At 40.7% G+C, this 18265-nt stretch overlaps 1 protein-coding gene and 1 long non-coding RNA gene across 16 annotated transcripts in view; one reads left to right on the plus strand and one right to left on the minus strand.

Annotated features, from left to right (window-relative positions):
* Positions 1-6219: 6219 nt before the first annotated feature.
* LOC140624748 (uncharacterized) lies at positions 6220-7724 on the minus strand. Its single transcript, XR_012024222.1, has 3 exons — positions 7549-7724; positions 7051-7287; positions 6220-6401 (listed from the first exon to the last, which is right to left on the minus strand). It is a non-coding gene; the product is annotated as an uncharacterized lncRNA (long non-coding RNA).
* Positions 7725-7871: 147 nt separating this feature from the next.
* Positions 7872-18265, plus strand: part of FGGY (FGGY carbohydrate kinase domain containing) — a 413650-nt gene continuing 403256 nt past the window's right edge. For 2 of the 15 annotated variants that reach the window (XM_072820453.1, XM_072820450.1), the window contains exon 1: positions 9060-9203. In XM_072820453.1, coding sequence (XP_072676554.1) covers positions 9179-9203 — 25 coding nt within the window. In that variant the 5' untranslated portion in view covers positions 9060-9178. Of the gene's footprint in view, positions 7977-8868; positions 8933-9054; positions 9204-9694; positions 9849-18265 lie in introns of those variants that run through there. The other 13 variants (XM_072820441.1, XM_072820456.1, XM_072820442.1 and 10 more) reach the window with 13 other exon arrangements.

Below are 18265 nucleotides of genomic sequence, written 5' to 3' on the forward strand. Positions count from 1 at the left end.
AAAAAGAATAATAATAATGTTATATCCGGCTCTCTGCTCCTCCCTGTTTGACAGACAGCCACATCTGGTGCAGTGCCAGCCGAGTCCCTGAGACACAATGGTGAAGGTCGGAGTGAACGGATTTGGCCGTATTGGGCACGTGGTCACCAGGGCTGCTTTTAACTCTGGCAAAGTGAATATTGTTGCCATCAATGACCCCTTCATTGATCTCAACTACATGGTGTACATGTTCCAGTATGATTCTACCCACGGCAAATTCCACGGCACAGTCAAGGCTGAGAACGGGAAACTTGTCATCGGTGGGAAGTCCATCTCCATCTTCCAGGAGCGAGATCCCGCCAACATCAAATGGGATGATGCTGGTGCTGAGTATGTTGTGGAGTCCACTGGGGTCTTCACCACCATGGAGAAGGCTGGGGCTTACTTGAAGGGTGGGGCCAAGAGGGTCATCATCTCTGCCCCTTCTGCTGATGCCCCCATGTTTGTAATGGGCGTGAACCACGAGAAGTATGACAACTCCCTCAAGATTGTCAGCAATGCCTCCTGCACCACCAACTGCTTGGCTCCCCTAGCCAAAGTCATCCATGACCACTTCGGCATCGTGGAGGGCCTCATGACCACCGTCCATGCCATCACTGCTACCCAGAAGACCGTGGACGGCCCCTCTGGGAAGCTGTGGTGTGAAGGCCGAGGGGCTCCCCAGAACATCATCCCTGCATCCACTGGCGCCGCCAAGGCTGTGAGCAAGGTCATCCCTGAGCTGAATGGGAAGCTCACTGGCATGGCCTTCCGTGTCCCCACCCCCAATGTGTCAGTTGTGGATCTGACCTGCCGCCTGGAGAAAGCTGCCAAATATGACGACATCAAGAAGGTAGTGAAGCAGGCATCGGAGGGCCCCCCTCAAGGGCATCCTGGGCTACACTGAGGACCAGGTTGTCTCCTGTAACTTCAACAGTGACACCCACTCTTCCACCTTCGTTGCCGGGGCTGGCATTGTCCTCATTGACCACTTCGTCAAGCTCATTTCCTGGTATGACAATGAACTCAGCTACAGCAACTGGGTGGTGGACCTCATGGTCCACATGGCCTCCAAGGAGTAAGAGCCTCCTGGACTACCAGCTCCAGCAAGAACAAGAGAAAGAGAGAGACCCTCAGCTGCTGGGGAGTCTCTGCCCCAACTTAATCCCCCAACACACTGAGAATCTCCTGACCTCCAATTTACATCCTAGACCCCGAGGAAGGGGAGGGGCTTGGGGAGCCCTACCTTGTCATGTACCATCAATAAAGTATGCTGTACCCAGCCAAAAATTAAAAAAAATTTTAAAAAAATAATGTTCTACCCTTACCGCTAAGTCCCCATAACATTTTCCACAGCTCCAGAAGTCTTTTGGGAAGTGAAGAAGTCAGGATAGATACCAATACTTGTAAGTTCTAAAAGTATATACACCATAAAGCAGGAGTCCTGATTCTATATGTTCTATAGTAGTATTGAAAGTCACAAATTTTTTTTATCATGATATAAACTGAAGACAAAATTCATTACCAACTCACATCATGAAAAGACCTACCATTATCATATCTGAGTGTATCTTTCTTCCCACCATCATTTAATTTCTACACATTGTCATTGGTAATATTTGATAAGTGGATTAAAAAATGAATCCTCGAAAAGAGCAAATTAATCACCTTTCTTTCAGTAGTGGGACATTTGTCAAATGAATTTTGTAGTAGAACTTGTGTCAAATTGAAAAAGTAGAGTTGTTCTTGTTAAAGTTGTATGTATGTGTTTATATCTGTGTATATGTGCCTGTACATAAGTATATTTGTGTGTGTGCATCTGTGTGTCTATATATATGTGCATTTGTTTATATGTCAGTGGTATAAAGTGAGTATGAACCTCTATGTGTACCCGTGTATATATCTGGGGGTACATATGTCTGTGTGATTTGTGTCTAGATCTCCATGCGACTAGATTTGTGTCTGTGGGTATATGTGCACCATATTATGGTTTAGTTTACATTTGTGTATGTCTGTTGATGGATGTGTGGTATATGATATGAGTTTTTGTGTGCATGTCCATATGTGTCTGTGTGCTCTGTGTGTAGTGTGGATAGATGTCTACCTGTGTTTGTACAGTTATGTGCGTGTGCTGGTGCATCTGTGTGTGAGTCTGTGGGTATGTGTCGTGTGACTGTACGTGTACATGTGCTAGCATGCATGCCTGATGGAGACAGTGAGGGTGAACAAAGCTACCAAAACTCTGTTTTATACATGGTGCAAATTGGGAAAAGTTGACCTCTCTGGTGGGCAGAGCAGCTTCACAGGCACAGAGTTTGACTAGCAGAATGGATACTGGATTTCAGCCCTGACGAGTCCACTCATCTGGTGTCTAGGGGAAAAGAACAATTTGGCACTGAAGGCCAGGAAGTTCATTTTATCTCTCCTCTGCCCTGTAGGAACCTTCCCATAGAATCTAGTCTGAAAACTACCCAAACCAATGTTCTCTAATGCTTTCCAAATGACGTGATTCTAGAGAAGTTCATGGCACGCTTCCTCCAAACAAAGTCCACATACTGCACAGGTGCCAGGGTCCTCCTTCTTTTCCTCATCCCCTGAGGCCTTGAGCATGCACTTGAAGTGCTGCCTCCCACCTCTCTTTTGGCCTTGTCATCATCTCATGGCCCTAGATTCTTCTTCCACTTGCTGCCTTGCTGCATAAAAACACTGGGGTTTAGGGATGCGCATTGTTGTTATGGTGTATCACACAGTTTACACTTTTATTAAACTGACTCGACCAAGAGGCTGTGGGGTTGTGATCAGGTGGTGTTAGCGGAGAAAGATACAGATGGTGTAGAACTGGTTTCAACGGTGAGTGAGGTCTTGGAACTGGGAAGTGGGTGAGCAGCTCAAACCCAGAGGGGAGAACTGGGGCTGTGGGTTGAAACCAGTGAGATTACTAGGGCTTGCTTCATCAGAAGCCTTTAGATCAGCATGAGCTTCTCCACCCACTTTATCTCCTCTAGAGAAACTCCCTCTTTGGCAGCTTGACGTGTGGTCTTGTGATAGATGACCTTGGGCATGTTGTTCCACTGTTGTGAGCCTTCCCCTCTCCAGCAGCAATCCCTGCCCCCCCATGCATGGGGCTTTGGGAGGAACTGAGACCACAGGAACACAGGTCTCAATCTTTCCTCCCCCCTAGTACTTTGTACCCCCTCTTTTTCTCACTGGCCTTAGGGTGCCCACAGCATTTCATCTGTGCTTTTACTATAGCAGCAGCTCTAGCCTAGCACTTAGCCAGGGCTCAGTATTCAGTAGATGTTTGCTGAGTGAAGAAGCCAGGCAGCCAGAGGGCAGGTAATAAGGAGTAAGTGAAGAATAAAGTAAGTTGGAGTGTTTTCCTGTCTTTGGAAATGAGCTCTTGGCATCCTTCAGAGATGAAGGCTGAACAGACTAATGATTTTGTATATAAAATGTGGCTCTAGGTGGTGGTCAGAGTGGAGGTAGGCCCTTCTAGAAAGCGGTTTCCCCTTATTGACCACCTGTTTAGGCTCCAAAGAACTATTACAGTTACTTTCCTCCTGAGATGACAGGTGTGGATTGTGTATGCTGTGGCACCTGTTCCTGCCAGAGGAGCAAGTTTAAGGGAGGTTTAAAGGAGCCTAAGTCAAAAATGAAAGAAAGGAAGAAAGGCCAGAGAAAACAAGTTTCATTAGTAGTGAAGGACCCAGTTGGTAAGTAAGGGCCGTCACTGCCATAATTATATACCAGTTACATACCTGCTCTTACAGGGCACTGTGCTAATTGCTGAGAGTATAAAGTAGAAGGTGTGGTTCTTGCCCGTCAGAGGCTTCCAATCTAGGGAATGGAAATGGATAGAAGACCAAGCACTGTGGAGCAGTTGCTACCTGTTTGGAACTGGGACAAATGTTTTAGGTTATATCTCATGAAGTTAATATTGTTCTTCTCCAAGGAAACTAAAATACAGAGAGGCTAAGAAACTTCTTCTAGGTCACCCAGCAAACAGACAGAACTGGGAAAAGAGTCCTGGTCTGTCTGGCTCTAGCAGCCTATTTACACTTTTTACAGGCAAGCCTGTAAAAAAGAGAATTCGCTCTACAAGGGTGCTAGGTTCAGTGCCACACGAGCAGTAGATAATTATTGTTGTAGGAGTCTAGAGGAGATATATTGAGGCCTCAAGCAGAAGTGGAAACTTGGCAGAGGAATAGGACTCCATCTAGATGCTGAAGACAGAATATGAACCCAATAAAAGAAGAAGGAAGGGGGCAACCTTCAAGGTGGAAGGAGGCATAGCATGTGCAAAGGTGGGAGGTAGGGAAAATTTCACCTTCTGGGGTTGTGGAGTACTGGAGAGAGCACAGCCTGCTTCAAACTTACTAACAGCCTTAGGCCAGCCACCTGATCTCCCTGGGCCTCAGTTTCCCTATCTGTATAATGGTTGTGAGAATAGCTTACTTCACAGGATTGTTGAAGACCTGAGATTATGTATGTAAATTACCTGTTTCCTTAAGATCATCAATCTAAGTTACACCTTAATCTAAATCTGTTCCTTCCCTGAGAGTATCCTACTTTCCTTTCTACTTGCAATTGAAACAATTATATATCTGCGTGCTTATTTATTGAATGTCTGTTTCATGACTGTAAGTTCTGTGAGGACAGGGACAACATGTGTTCTTCTCAACACCATCTCTTTAGTGCCTAGAACAGTAGGCACTCAGTGTATCTTTATTAGATGAATGAATACATGAATGTCTGAATGAAAACATGAATTCATAAGTAAAAGAACAACTATTTCTGTGCTGTGACTCTAAGGATCTCAGGGAAAATTTGTCTTTTCTCTAGTGAGGGGGCGGGCTGCTAATGCAGGAAAAGCTTCCAGAGAATGCCATTAGAGAGTCACAAGGCCTTCACGGGTCATCAGAGAGAACACCAGGTCTCCTGCATGCCTCCTGGTCCTCTACATATCTCTCTTGGAGCAGGAAGGAAATTACACAAACTTCCAGTTCAGCTGGTTCCAGGGTTTCACAACCCATTTCTTTCTGTCTTGCTTAAATCCGTGGTGCTGCTTTTCCATTGTGACTTGTGATGTACCTAGTGCACAGTGACTCTGCATGATCCCTATGTTGCCCGGCAATAACTCTGAGGGGGTGTCTAGACTTTCCAATAATCGAGTCTTCTGATCCAGTGCAATGCAATAACCCCTTATGTAGAGTTAGAGAGGAAGAAAGGGGATATAAACAGATGCACTGATAACTACTAGGCATTTGATATATTCTATGAATTCCATGGTAGAAGAATAAGGACAGGGATATGAAGCATACAGAGGAGGGTATATGGCTTTGCCTGAGGTGATGCAATGTATGCACAGTTGGATAATATTTACAGCTTTCAAAATATGACTATGGGTATCATCTCATCTTAATCTCTGCATCCATGGAAAACTGGATGTATGGATAACATTTGCATTGTTATTTGTTCCTAATACATGGGGAAACTGAGGCAACTAGAGGTGGTCCAAGATATAGATCTGGTTTCACCTGCAGATATAAACTCACTACCCAGTCTCATTACTCTGTTTAGGGATCTGTTTTTGCGCCACACTGTCATGCACTCATGACCTTTACATTGGTCAACAGTGTGCATGTGCCTGCAACGTCACAATCTCCCATCTTCTGTAATGTAGTTTCAATGCTTTTGTGGTGGAACATCAATATTAAAAAAAAATCAAGGGCCACATTACCCCTTTGCTTGCTTAGTAAATTTTTTTGAAATGTGGTCACATCCACATGTTTACTATTGTCTATGGCTATTTTTGCACCATGAAGTAGAGTTGAGTAGTTAAAGCAGAAATTATAGGACTCACAAAGTCTAAAATATTTAATATTTGGTCCTATATGGAAAAAGCTTGCCATCCCTAGAAGAATAAATGGAATGGAATGGAAGTAAATGGAAAAAAAAAAAAAACAGAATTCATTCATTCATAACAGGAAGTGGGTCATAATTGAAATTAAGACTGAGAATTGGTCTCAGAATTACACCTCTGTCACTTGGCTGGATGACCTTGAACAAGTTATACTCTCTGGGGATCTATCACCTTAGAGAGTTGCTGTAGGATTTGCACGAGGTAAGGTGTATTTATCAGTTATGATTAGGTTTGGCCCCATATGACAGAAAACACAGAATGAAAGTGTCTTGCACAAGACAGCAGTTTATTTATTTCATGTGGAAGTGGGCAGTGGGTGTTGGTCTGGTGGGTCATGCTTCAACAGCCCCAGCCTTCTCACCCTGTCGCTTTGCTGTACATGGGTTTTATTCTCGAGGTCCTCTCATGGTCCAAAATAGCTTCTGGAGCTCTCACCACAGTGCTATTACTGCTGTTACTACTAAGAGTAGTAATGATAATAAGAGGAAACAATACAAAAATCAAATACAAAAAGCCTAGAAACAGAGACATACATAAAGTCTGGACAACAAATCCACATTAATTCAAGCCTAATGAGACCTCCTGCTATAGCTCATGAGGCAACAAATGCATTTCACGTATTCTATTCCTGGGGTACACTGGGGAAGATCTAGAAGCCACTTGTTATATGTATTCAGCATCTAACACTTTACAAAGTGTTTCTGTAACTATTACCTTATTTGCTCTTCACAGTACTCTAAAAAGGTTAAGATGAACAGGTCTTAATATTATTATTCCTATTGTACACTAGAAACCAGCCAGGTGCTAAGTAATCAGATCCCAGTACCTCCTATCTTCCCAAAGAGTCCATGGTTATATATCTTTGGATATTTGTTGGAAATGAAAAGGGAGCAATCCTGATGTAGAAGAAAGAAAATGACCCCCAAACAGGACCCCTACCCGTTGTAGCTAATCGTATGGCCTCAGCCTCACTGACTCAGTATCCTGGCTTGTAAGACAAAAATAAGAGCATCTGTTGATTTTTGGGGTTGTTGTAAGGACAGCAGTGACTGCAATGCACATGGCAAATAGGTCAGTCCAGGGAGATCACTGCTATGACCTAGGCTTACCTCTTATATCTGCTGTGTCCTTGGAAACTCGCTTCCTTCTACTGGGCCTCAGTTTACTTTTCTAGGAAAGCAAAGGTTCTGGATTCATTGACTTGCTAAACCACCTTCCAAATCGCAGTCCCATCACAGCCCAGGAAACAACTCAGATTGTAAACCAGGTTGGAACACTCCCTCCGGTTCCCTGGTAGCTCCCTGTGTGTTTCAGAACAAGCTAAAAACGTTTCTGACTCTTCGCATCTGTAAAAAGGGATAGTTAGTACCTAGCTTGTTGGAAAGGCAAGCGTCCCGAGGATTAAATAGGGGTGTGTGTGTGTGTCCACGGCCCCCAGATTGTAACCGGCGCAAAGGCAGGTACTATCTGCTTTGTAGGTTTGAGGACTGTCACACCACTTCAGAGGGCTGACCCCAGGATTAGATGGATAAATTCATGTAAAGTATCAGAAACAAGACCTGGCACAAATTAAGCATTCAGTAAATACTAATATTGTTATTAATTACATCCGCCTACAAACAGTCCCGGCCTTTAGTACGAGAAGTGGTTGTAGGATACACACGAGACACGCGTGCAACACAGGTCGTTGCGGAGAGTTAGGGCGGGTGAGCTCTGCGCCTTTAAAAGTCCCAGAGCCGGGAGGAGCCGCGGCGAGGCTGCCTGCCACGCCCCCAGCCGGCAGAGGCGGGGGGAGGGGCCGCGGGAGGCGGGGCGGGCGCGCGGGCCAATCCCTGGCGCGGTTCAAAGGACCAATCGGGGCGCGCTTTACAGGGGCCGCGCCCGGCGGGGGCGGGGCCGGGGCGGGGGCGGGGCTCAGCCGCCGCCTGCCCCGCCCCCGGCCCCGCCCCCGGGGACCGCCCTGCCCCGCTCGGTGCAGCTCGGCGCGGCCACCTGCAGAGCCCCGCTAGCTAAAATGTAATTTCAGATTGGACAAGTAAGTGACCCTCCTCCCAGTCCCACGTGTGCAGCAGGGGCTTTTGCAGAAGCGCAGGCTCGCGGCGCCTACGGTCTCCAGCCCAAGCGCGCACGCGGCCCCAGCCCCCCTCCGGGTTCCCGCAGTCGCCGCCTCTTGCTCCTCTTCCTCCTCCTCCACTTCCTCCTCCTCCTCCTCCTCCTCCTCCTCCAGCCGCCTAAGTGTCGTGCCAGCCGGGCCTCGGCTCCCGGGACGCTGTAGAGTTCCTGGTGTCCTCTCCCGGGTGAGGCGTGTGGCCGCTCTAGGGAAGGGTCGACCTTGACTGCATCCCCGGAGGCTGCATGACCCGGGTCCCCTCCGGCCCTGACCAGTTCCCTGTGTTCACTCCACTTTCCTCCCTCCGGACCCTTATTTTAAGATATTTTTTTTTCCCCCAGGCAGATTTGAGTTTTTAATAAAAATCTTGCTACCTAAGAGGTTTTTCTTGTTTTTTTTTTTTTTTTCTTGTTTTTTTTTTTTTGTTTTTTTTTGGGGGGGGGTTTGTTTTGTTTTGTTTTGTTTTGTTTTCTAAAGGCCAGGGCTGCTTGTAATTTTAAAACGCTTTCAGCAGCACGTGATAATGGTTGGGGTGCATTTTAGGGTAGATGGTATATAATGCTGTTTGGTTGCAGTTCTCCAGGGTAGGGAAGGCCTAGGAGTTACCTTTCCATTTTAATTCATTTCCCTTCTTTTAAGGATTGACAAGATGCAAAATGGTGAATTTCCCTAATCATTGGCTGTTTTCCACGAAAGCACTTCTCCTGTCCTAACTAATTTCATCCCTAAATTAAAGGGTTAGTCATTACCAAGCTATGGGAGAGCATTAGGTTAATTTTTAAAATAGGAGAGCTGGAGGGAGGAAGTGATTACACTTTCGAATTGCAGATCAGTAAGAAAGAAGGCACGTCTTCTGTAGGTTTGTGGCTATTCTACAGATGGTACAGTTTTGCTTTTTATTTGCTTTTCTCCTTTTTTTTTTTTTTTTTTTAATGATCCACCAATGTATATCCTGATTTTTTTTTTTTTTTCCACGTTTTATGTTGCCAGCTGGGTCTTGTAGCCTTCTGACTACCTCCTGGTCTTCTGGGAGTCTCCTGTTCATGAGACCGTATGCCTGGCTCTTGACCTGATGATGGTTGGCCTGGCTCTTGGAGGGATCAGCTGAGGAGGACTGTTGATTAAGGATGATGGGGGAACAGACCAGAGAGGGTGAGAAAGGCCTAGAGATTGATTTTGAGGGGAAGGGAGCCGGGGAGCCTCCCTTCGTGGATTTGGAAATCAAAACATGTGTATTGGGAGAAGGGAATAACCCAGAGGGTGGAGATCTGTGTCTTTCTGGATGAAATTAAGAAGTTTACTGGGAGGAGACTGGGCTTTCTTCCAGACTGTGTTAATTTTTGCTGTGGGCCTTGTCTTTTCCTGGAATCTGGTTCCCTTTCCCTAACCTTTCACTTAGTTCAAATCACAGTCAATTACCAGCTGGTTTTGAAAACAGTTTTGAGGTAATGAATCTTGTCCAGTCAGAGTAGGGACCCCCGGCCTTCCGCCAGGGGATTTGAAATAATTGTTTTACCAGAATGGACTACAGAGATCATTTAACCTCACCTGCCCATCTCTTTAGAAGGAGAAATACAGAATCAACCCAGCTGGTGATGTAAGGGGTCATCCAAACCAGTTCTTCTACTCATTCATTGGTTCCCTGATCTTGTGGCATGTATTTTGGGCCTGGTACCGTGGCAGGCTCTGGGACAGTAAAGATGAAAAGACTTGGTCTCTGCTTTTTAGTCTTTCAGTCTGCTTATATCTAGTCCAATGAGGGAGAGGACACGATACTGAGATCAGTGCTGTGGCAAGGTATGTGGGAAATTCTCAGGAATTGGAAGCAGGGCATTTGGCCCAGTGTGGGGTTTTGTGGAAAACCTTCCCAGAGGAGATAATACCCGAGCTGAATTTCAAAGCTTCAGTATGAGTAGGCTGGGGAAGGATAAAAGGGAAGGGGATTATCTGACTTGGGAACAGCGTGTGCAAAACTTTATCACCTGGCACATTGTTGACTAGTATGGCTGGATAGATAGGATGAGATGGGAAATCACCAGAAAGGAGGCTGGGGAAGGTGAAAAGGCCAGATCAGGGAGGGTCAGATGAGTCATAGTGAATTTGAAGTGTATCTCCAGAGCAATCAGGAGCTGTCTGAAAGTGACACAAATTTTGTTTTAGAAAGTTAATTCTGGCCAAAAGGTGGAAAGGGAATTGGAGAGGTGAAGACAGGAGAGAGGCTTTTATAATACAAGTGAGAGATAGATTAGGGTAACAGTTCTGAGGCTGGAGAGAGAGAGAAAGAGAGAAATGAGAGTACAGTTGACCCCAGAACACAGGTTTGAATGCAGGTCCACTTATGCATGGATTTTTTTTTTTTACTGTACTGCATTTTTTTTACTGTAAATGCATTTTCTCTTCCTCAGTGTTTTCTTAACATTTTCTTCTCTCTAATTTTATTGTAAGAATACGGTGTATAGTATGTATAACATGCAAAATATGTGTTAATCGACGATGTTTTTTGGTGAGGTCTCTCCTTAATAGTAGGCTGTTAGAAAATTAAGGATTTGGGGAGTCAAAAGTTATACACAGATTTTTGACATTGTAGGAGCCCTTGTATTGTTCAAAGGTTGGCTGTAGAAAGGTTAGGAATTGACGAAAGAGAGCAGTTACGGTGCCATCAGGAAAAAGGCATTCCCAACTGGAGTTTTTTTTTCAACAGCTTTGTTGAGGTATGCTTGCCATACAATAAACTGTGTATATTTAAAATGTCTGATACAAGATGTTTTGACATATGTTTGTATCTGTGAAACCATCATCACAGTTGAGACAAAGAACACTTACAATACCCATAAGGATTTCTCATGCTCCTTTGTAATCCCTGCCCTCTCTGTGGGGTTCCCACACTCACCCCCCAGCAACCATTGATCTACTTTCTGTCCCTAAAGATTATTTTAGGGTTTTATCTGTGGGGCCATACAATATATATCTGTTTTTGCATGGTGGCTTTTACTTAGCATAATCATCTTAAGACTTGGCCATGTTGAGTGTGCACACATAGTTCATCATTCCTTTTATACATTGTATGATTATATCATAGTTGATTTATCTGTTGAGAGGTGTTTGTGGATTATTTGCTGCTTTTTTGGCTACTGTAAGTAAAGCTGCTATGACTATTCATATACATGTCTGTGTATGGACATATGTTTTCATACGCCCATACCTAGAAGTGGAATGGCTTAGTTCACATTGCAGGTATATGTTTAACTTTTTAAGAAACCATATTTCAAAGTGATGTGATGGCTGGGAGAAATAAGTCAATCAGAGAAAGACAGTTGTTATATGGTCTCATATGCGGAATGCGTGGAGAATCATAGGAAAACTGAACGGGAAGTCATCAGAGAGGGAGGCAAACCATAAGAGACTCTTAACTATAGGAAATAAACTGAGGGTTGCTGGGGGCGAGGTGGGTGGAGGAATAGGGTAACCGAGTGATGGGCATTAAGGAGGCACATGATGTGATGAGCACTGGGTGTTATATGCAACTGATGAATTGTTGAACTCTACATCAGAAACTAATGATGTACTACTATATATGTTGGCTAATTGAATTAAAAAAAAAGTGTGCCATTTTACATTCCCTTCAGTGGTATGTGAAACTTCCAATTGCTCTAGCACTTGGTATAGTCCCTTTTTAAAAAATTTTATCCATTCTAATATGTGGAGACCTCTTTCTGGGGGGTTTTAATGTACATTCCCCTAATGACTAATATTTTCAAGCTTCTTGTCATGTGCTTACTTGCTCATATATATTACCTATATCTTCTTGGGTGAGGTATTTATGAAATCTTTTGTTCATTTGTTAACAAAAAAAAAAAAAAGAAAAAAAAGACTTTGCTTACTAAGTTTTGAGAGCTTTTTATGTACTCATTACAATTTCCTTATCTCCCCTGTGATTTATGAATATTTTCTCCCATGTTGTGGCATGGCTTACCATTTCTTTTTTTTTTTTGGCTTACCATTTCTTAACAGTGTCTTTTCACAAGCAGAGTTCTCAGTTTTGATGAAGTCTAATTTGTCAGTTTGTAATCTTGATGATGTCTGCTTTATCAATTTATTCTTTTATAGATCACAGTATTGGTAATTGTGTCTAAGAAGTCATGACTAGCCTGAGCTCTCAAATATTTTGTTTTTTTTTTTTTAAGAAGCTTGATTGTTTTGGTTTTACATTAAATTCACAATCCATTTTGTTATTTTAAGTTAATCTGTAGCACCAGATATGGAACAAAGTTAATTTTTTCACACATGTCATTAATATTTCCTGCACCATTTGCTGAGAAGCCTATCCTTTCTCCATTGTGCCTTTGGTTAAAACCAACTGTCTACATATACATGTAGGTCCATTTCTGGATGTTTTATTTTGTTCCAGTGATCTCTTTGTTTTAATGCCAATACCACATCATTTTGATGACTGTAGTCATCAAGTATTGAAGTCAGGTAGAGTAGGTCCTTCATCTTCAAAAGTTGTTTTGGTTATTCTTGGTCATTACATTTCCATATTAACTTAATAGTCATTTGTCAATTTCAGAAAAAAGGCCTGTTTAGATTTTAATTGGAATTTCATTGAATCTATATGTTAATTTGGGGGCAAATTGACATCTTTAAGATTGAGTGTTCTGATCCATGGACAGTGTATCTGTTTATTTACTTAGGTCTTCCGTAATTTTTCTCAGCAATGTTTTGTAGCTTTCAGTAACTAGATCCTGAACATCTTTGTCAGATTATCTATCGGCATTTCATATTTTATGATGCCATTGTGAATGAAATTATCTTCTAAAATTTAGCTTCCAGTTTGTTGCTGCTTGTGTATTGGTCATGTATCCTGCAATCTTGCTAAGCTACTTATCAGTTCTAATAGCTTTTTTGTAGATGCCATCAGATTTTCTAGGTAGGTGATCATGCTGTCTGTAAATAAATGACAGTTTATGTCTTTCAATGTAGATGCCTTTTATTTCATTTTCTTGCTATAGTGCACTGGCTAGAACCATTATTCACTGTTGCAAGGAAGTGATGAGGGCAGACACCTTGTCTTGTTTCTGATTTTAGGGAGAAACATCTTTTCATCGTTAACTATGGTATATACTGGTTGAACATTTTTTGTGGAAACCTTTTGGGAAGGCTTAGGAAGTTCCAGTCTATTCCTTCTTTGCTGAGACATATTGTATTTTCTATTTTTTTTTTTTTTTCTAAAATGAAGAATAAATGTTGTATTTTTGTCAGTTGCTTTTTTTTCTCTATTAAGATCTTTAAAAAAAGAACCTCAATATAATGAATTACATTCATTGATTTTTTTTGGATGTAAAATTTTGTATTCCTGAGATAAATCCCACTTTGTCATGTCCTATTATTACTTTTTTTTTATATTTAGTTGGATTTTATTTGCTAAAATTTAAGAATTTCTGCATCTATGTTGATAAATATTAATACAGTTTTGTTTCCTTGTATCGTTAAATTTTATTATCAAGATAATTCTGACCTCATAAAATGAGTTGGAAAATATTTACTCCAGTTTTTTTGAAGAGTTAGTATAGAATTGGTATTATTTCTTTCTTAAGTGCTTGGTAGAATTCACCTATGAATCTATGCCAGGAGTTTGTTTTTTGTGGAGAAGAGGGAGAACTCAATTTAGTATTATAAGGTTATTCAGATCAGTTTCTTCTTGAATGAAGTTTGATAATTTCTGTATTTTAAAGAATTTGTACATACTAAATTACAATAGTCCCTCATCATTTTAATATCTATAGAATCTGTTGTGATTTCATCTCCCTCATTCCTAAAATAGATAACCCTAATATTGTTATCCTTTTTCTTTATTTTTCTGATCATTCTGTCCAGAAATCTATTAATTTTTTAGAAAGATTTTATTTATTTATTTAGGAGAGACAGAGAGGCAGAGACATAGGCAGAGGAAGCAGCAGGCTCCATACAGGAAGCCTGATGCGGAACTCGATCCCAGTACTCTGGGAATACGCCCTGGGCTGAAGTCAGATGCTCAACCACTGAGCCACTTAGGCATCCCACAAAAATCTATTAATTTTATAGATTATAGGTCTTCTAAAAAATCAGCTTTTGGTTTTATTTATTTTCTATATTCTCTCTTTTTTTTTTTAACTTACTGATTTCTCCTCTAAAATTTTTTATTTCCTTTTTTCTGCTAACTTTGGGTTCCTTTTACTATTCTCTTTCCAATTTCTTAAGGTGAAAATTAAGATTATTTATTTGAGATGACTTTTCTAATAGGCATTTGATGCTATAAATTTATTGCTTCAAATGCATCCCATAACTTTTTCTATATGTTTATTTCCATTCAGTTAAAATACTTTGTTTTTTAAGATGTCTTCTTTGATCCATGTTAGATAGAAGTGTGTTATTCAGTTTCCAAATATTTGAGGACTTTCCACTTTTTATTATTGATTTACAATTTTGTTGTGGTCACAGAATGTACTTTGGTATGATTTGAATCCTTTTATTGTCTTGAGATTTGTTTTATGGCCCAGAATGTGATGTATCTTGGTAAATGTTCGGTGTGTACTCGAAAACAGTGCATGTTCTGCTCTTGTTGGGTAGGGTGCTTTTTACATATCAATTATGTCAACTTTATTAACTACTGATCCTTGCTGATTTTGTTTCTATGTACTGTATCAATTATTGAGAGAATGGTATTTGAATCCCTTAGGATAATTCTGAGTATAAGCATATTTCCTTACACTCCTATCATATTTTGCTTTATGTATTTTGACACAGTTATTAGATGTGTTAATATTTGGGATTGTTAGGTAGTCTAGATGAATCATCCCTTTTATTATTTCTTGATTTCTGATAATATTTTTTTCTCAGAAATCTACTTAGTCATTATACCTGGTATTTTTTTTGCTCTAAAATCTGCTTAGTATGATAATGATTTAGCTTTCTTTTGAATGCTGTTTTATGGCAAATCTTTTTTTTTTTTTTCTTTTTACTTTTAACCTATGTGTTTTTTATGTTTAAAGTGGGTTTCTTATAGGCAGCATATAGTTAGGCTGGGTAACTAAGTAAGGCTTGATAATTTCTGCTTTGTAATTGGGGTATTTATACTATAATTTAATTATTCATATGGTTTGTTTTGAATATGCCATCTAGCTGTTTCTTTCTTTTCTATTTGTTCCATCTGTTCTTTGTTCTTTTTATTCTCTTCTTTCTGCCTCCTTTTGGATTAGGTTTTTTTTTTTTTTAATTTCATTTTTTTCCTCCTTTATTGGCTTATTAGGCATAACTTTTTCTTTTTGTATTATTTTAATGGTTGCTTTAGGGTTTAGAGTATACATCTTTAATTTATCAGATTCAACTTTCAAATGGGATTATACCACTTAACATATAATACAGGAACCTTATAACAGTATGTTAATAATTCTTGCCTCCTGGCCTGTGTGCTACTGTTGTTTTATGTTGTACATTTTTCTTTTATATAGTTTTAAGCCCCATGATATGTGGTTATTTTAGTTTTTTTTTTTTTTTTTTTTTGGTTATTTTAGTTTTAAGCAGTCAGTTATCTTTTTAAGACATGCAAGTAATTTTGAAAAAGTCTTTGTATGTACCCACATAGTTATCCTTGTGCTCTTCGTTGCATTTTATAGATCCAGATTTCCTTGTGCTATCATTTTTCTCCTCTGCTTCCTGTGATGCAGTTCTGCTGGTGATTTTTTTTTCCATCTTTTGTTTGTCTGAATTAGTCTTTAGTAAAGCTTCAGTTTTTTTTTTTTTTTTTTTTTTGAGAAAGCTTCAGTTTTTAAAGTTCTTTTTTCACAAGGTACAGAATTTTAGATCTGAAGATTTTCTTTCAGTATTTCAAAGATCTTACTCTATTGTCTCATAGTTTACATTATTATTTCTGATGAGAAATCTGTTGTGCTTCTAATATTTATCTCTCTTTTGTGCCTATTGTCACCTCCCCTCCCCACAAACTACTTTTAAGATTTTTTTAATCATTGATTTTGAACAGTTTGAATCTGATGTTTGTTGGGTTAGTTTTCTTCATATTTCTTGTGCTTGGGGTTCCTTGATATTCTTGACTCTGTGGGTTTATAGTTTCCATCAAATTTGGAATATTTCTATCCATTATATCGTCACATATTGCTCCTGACCCGCTCTTTGGTCTTTCCTTCTGGGATTCCCATTTCACATATGTTATGCCACTTGAAGTTTTATTTATTTATTTATTTATTTATTTATTTATTTATTTATTTATTCATTCATTCATTTATTCATTCATTCATTCAAGACACAGAGAGCGAGGCAGAGACATAGGCAGAGAGAGAAACAGGCTTGATGCAGGGAGCCCAATGTGGGACTCTGTCCTGGGACCCCAAGATCATGCCCTGGGCAGAAGGCAGGCACTCAACCACAGATCACCCAGGTGTCCCAACTTGAAGTTCTTTTGTTTGTTTGTTTTGTTTTGTTTTTTAACAGCTCACCAATGCTCTGTTTATATTTAAAAAAATCTTTTTTCTTTCTTTGTTAGTGGATAGTGTCTGTTATTGTATCTTGAAGGTCACTAATCTTTTTTTCCATGTTGTTCAATCCTATACAGTCAGTTTTTCATTGCAGATATCTTAGTTGTCATTTTTAGCATTTCAGCTTGAGTCTTTTTTACCTTCCATGTCTGAACTTTCAAGTTCAGTCTCTCCTCTAGCTTTCTGAACCTATGAAATACAGGTATCGTAGCTGTTTTAATATCTATGTCTATTAATCCTATCAAATGTGTCAATTCTAGGTCAGTGCCCATTGATTTTTCTCATTCTGGGTAGTCTTTTCTTGCATCTTTGTGCACCTGGTAAATTTTGATTGAATAGCAGACATTGTATATTTTTACTTTGTTTGATGGTAGATATTTTTGTATTTTTATAAATAAACTTGAACCTTGTTCTGGGGCATGTGTAAGGTATTAAGAAACCATTGGATTCTTTTGAGTCTTGCTTTAAGCTTTGTTAGGTGGGACCAGGGCTAATTCATCTTCCCTGCTGAGGTAAAACCCTTCTGTGTACTGTACCTAGTGCCCTATCAATTATAAGGTTTTCCAGTCTGGCTGATGTGAATAGGCACTATTCATGGCCCTGTGTGAAGTCCACTGATTGTTCACTCTAGGAGCTTCTGGCTTGGATGGTTTCCTCACATGCATACAGTGGTTGGTACTCTACTGAATACTTGAGGAGCATCCTTTGCAGTTCTGTGGAATTCACTCTCTGTGCAACTCGCTCCTTTCTTGTACTTTGCCCCAAGAAGTCTGACATCCTGTTTTTGCAAACTCCTGGCTCTGTCTCCTCAACTTGGGGAGACTGCAGGACTTGGCCTGGATTTCTGCTTCCTGTGCTATAGTCTCTCGTATTAAACTTGAGCCATTTTAGGACACTTCAATTTCCCCCACTGTGCTGGGATCACTGTACTTTGTTGCCTAATGTCCAGTGTCTTGAGAACCCTTGTTTCCTATATTTTGTTTCTTTTCTTTAAGGTGTTTTTCGTGGGAGGGTGAATATGGTTTCTGTTACTCCATCTTAGCTAATAGGGAGGTCTTCAAATGGAATTTCAGAAGAAAATTTAGAGAAGGTACTATTTGAGGGTATGAGGAAGGGATTTTGAAGTATCCAGGCATCAGTAATAATGGGACCACTTTTACTTCTTGCAGCCTAAAAGGGCACAGTGCAAGAAGTAGTCAAAAGGAAATAGAAGACATCCTCCATTTAGGATAATTGTCAGTAGAGGAACTATTTAGAGAGATGAGGGGGCAGCCTGAATGCCTGGGGCTAATAATAGTGGGATTGTTCTATCCTTCTATTTTAAGGGGCAAGGTGAGGAATGGTTACCAGAACCCCAAAGGAGAAACTATGTGCAGAAAGCTGCCTTGAGAGAATTCATTGCTTAGTTTAAGAGATGCAGGTAATTCAGTTCATCTCCCAATAAAGGGAGTCCTGACCTTAATCTTCTTCCTCCTTGAAGGCTTCTGCTAGTGCTGTCCATTGACCAACCCAACTAGAGGACAGAGGGTTGGAGCACCTAGAGATCCAGACTATAGTCCCAAGGACACAGAGTAGGCAGAAAAGGATCTGAGTATATAGTGAGGGAGAGGCGGAAGCTGAGAATAACCTGTACAGGAATCATGATAGCTTCTAGATACCTGGCTAAATATCATGGTGGTTGGTGAT

This window comes from Canis lupus, chromosome 3, assembly GCF_048164855.1.
Source record: "Canis lupus baileyi chromosome 3, mCanLup2.hap1, whole genome shotgun sequence".
Classification (NCBI taxonomy): domain Eukaryota; kingdom Metazoa; phylum Chordata; class Mammalia; order Carnivora; family Canidae; genus Canis; species Canis lupus.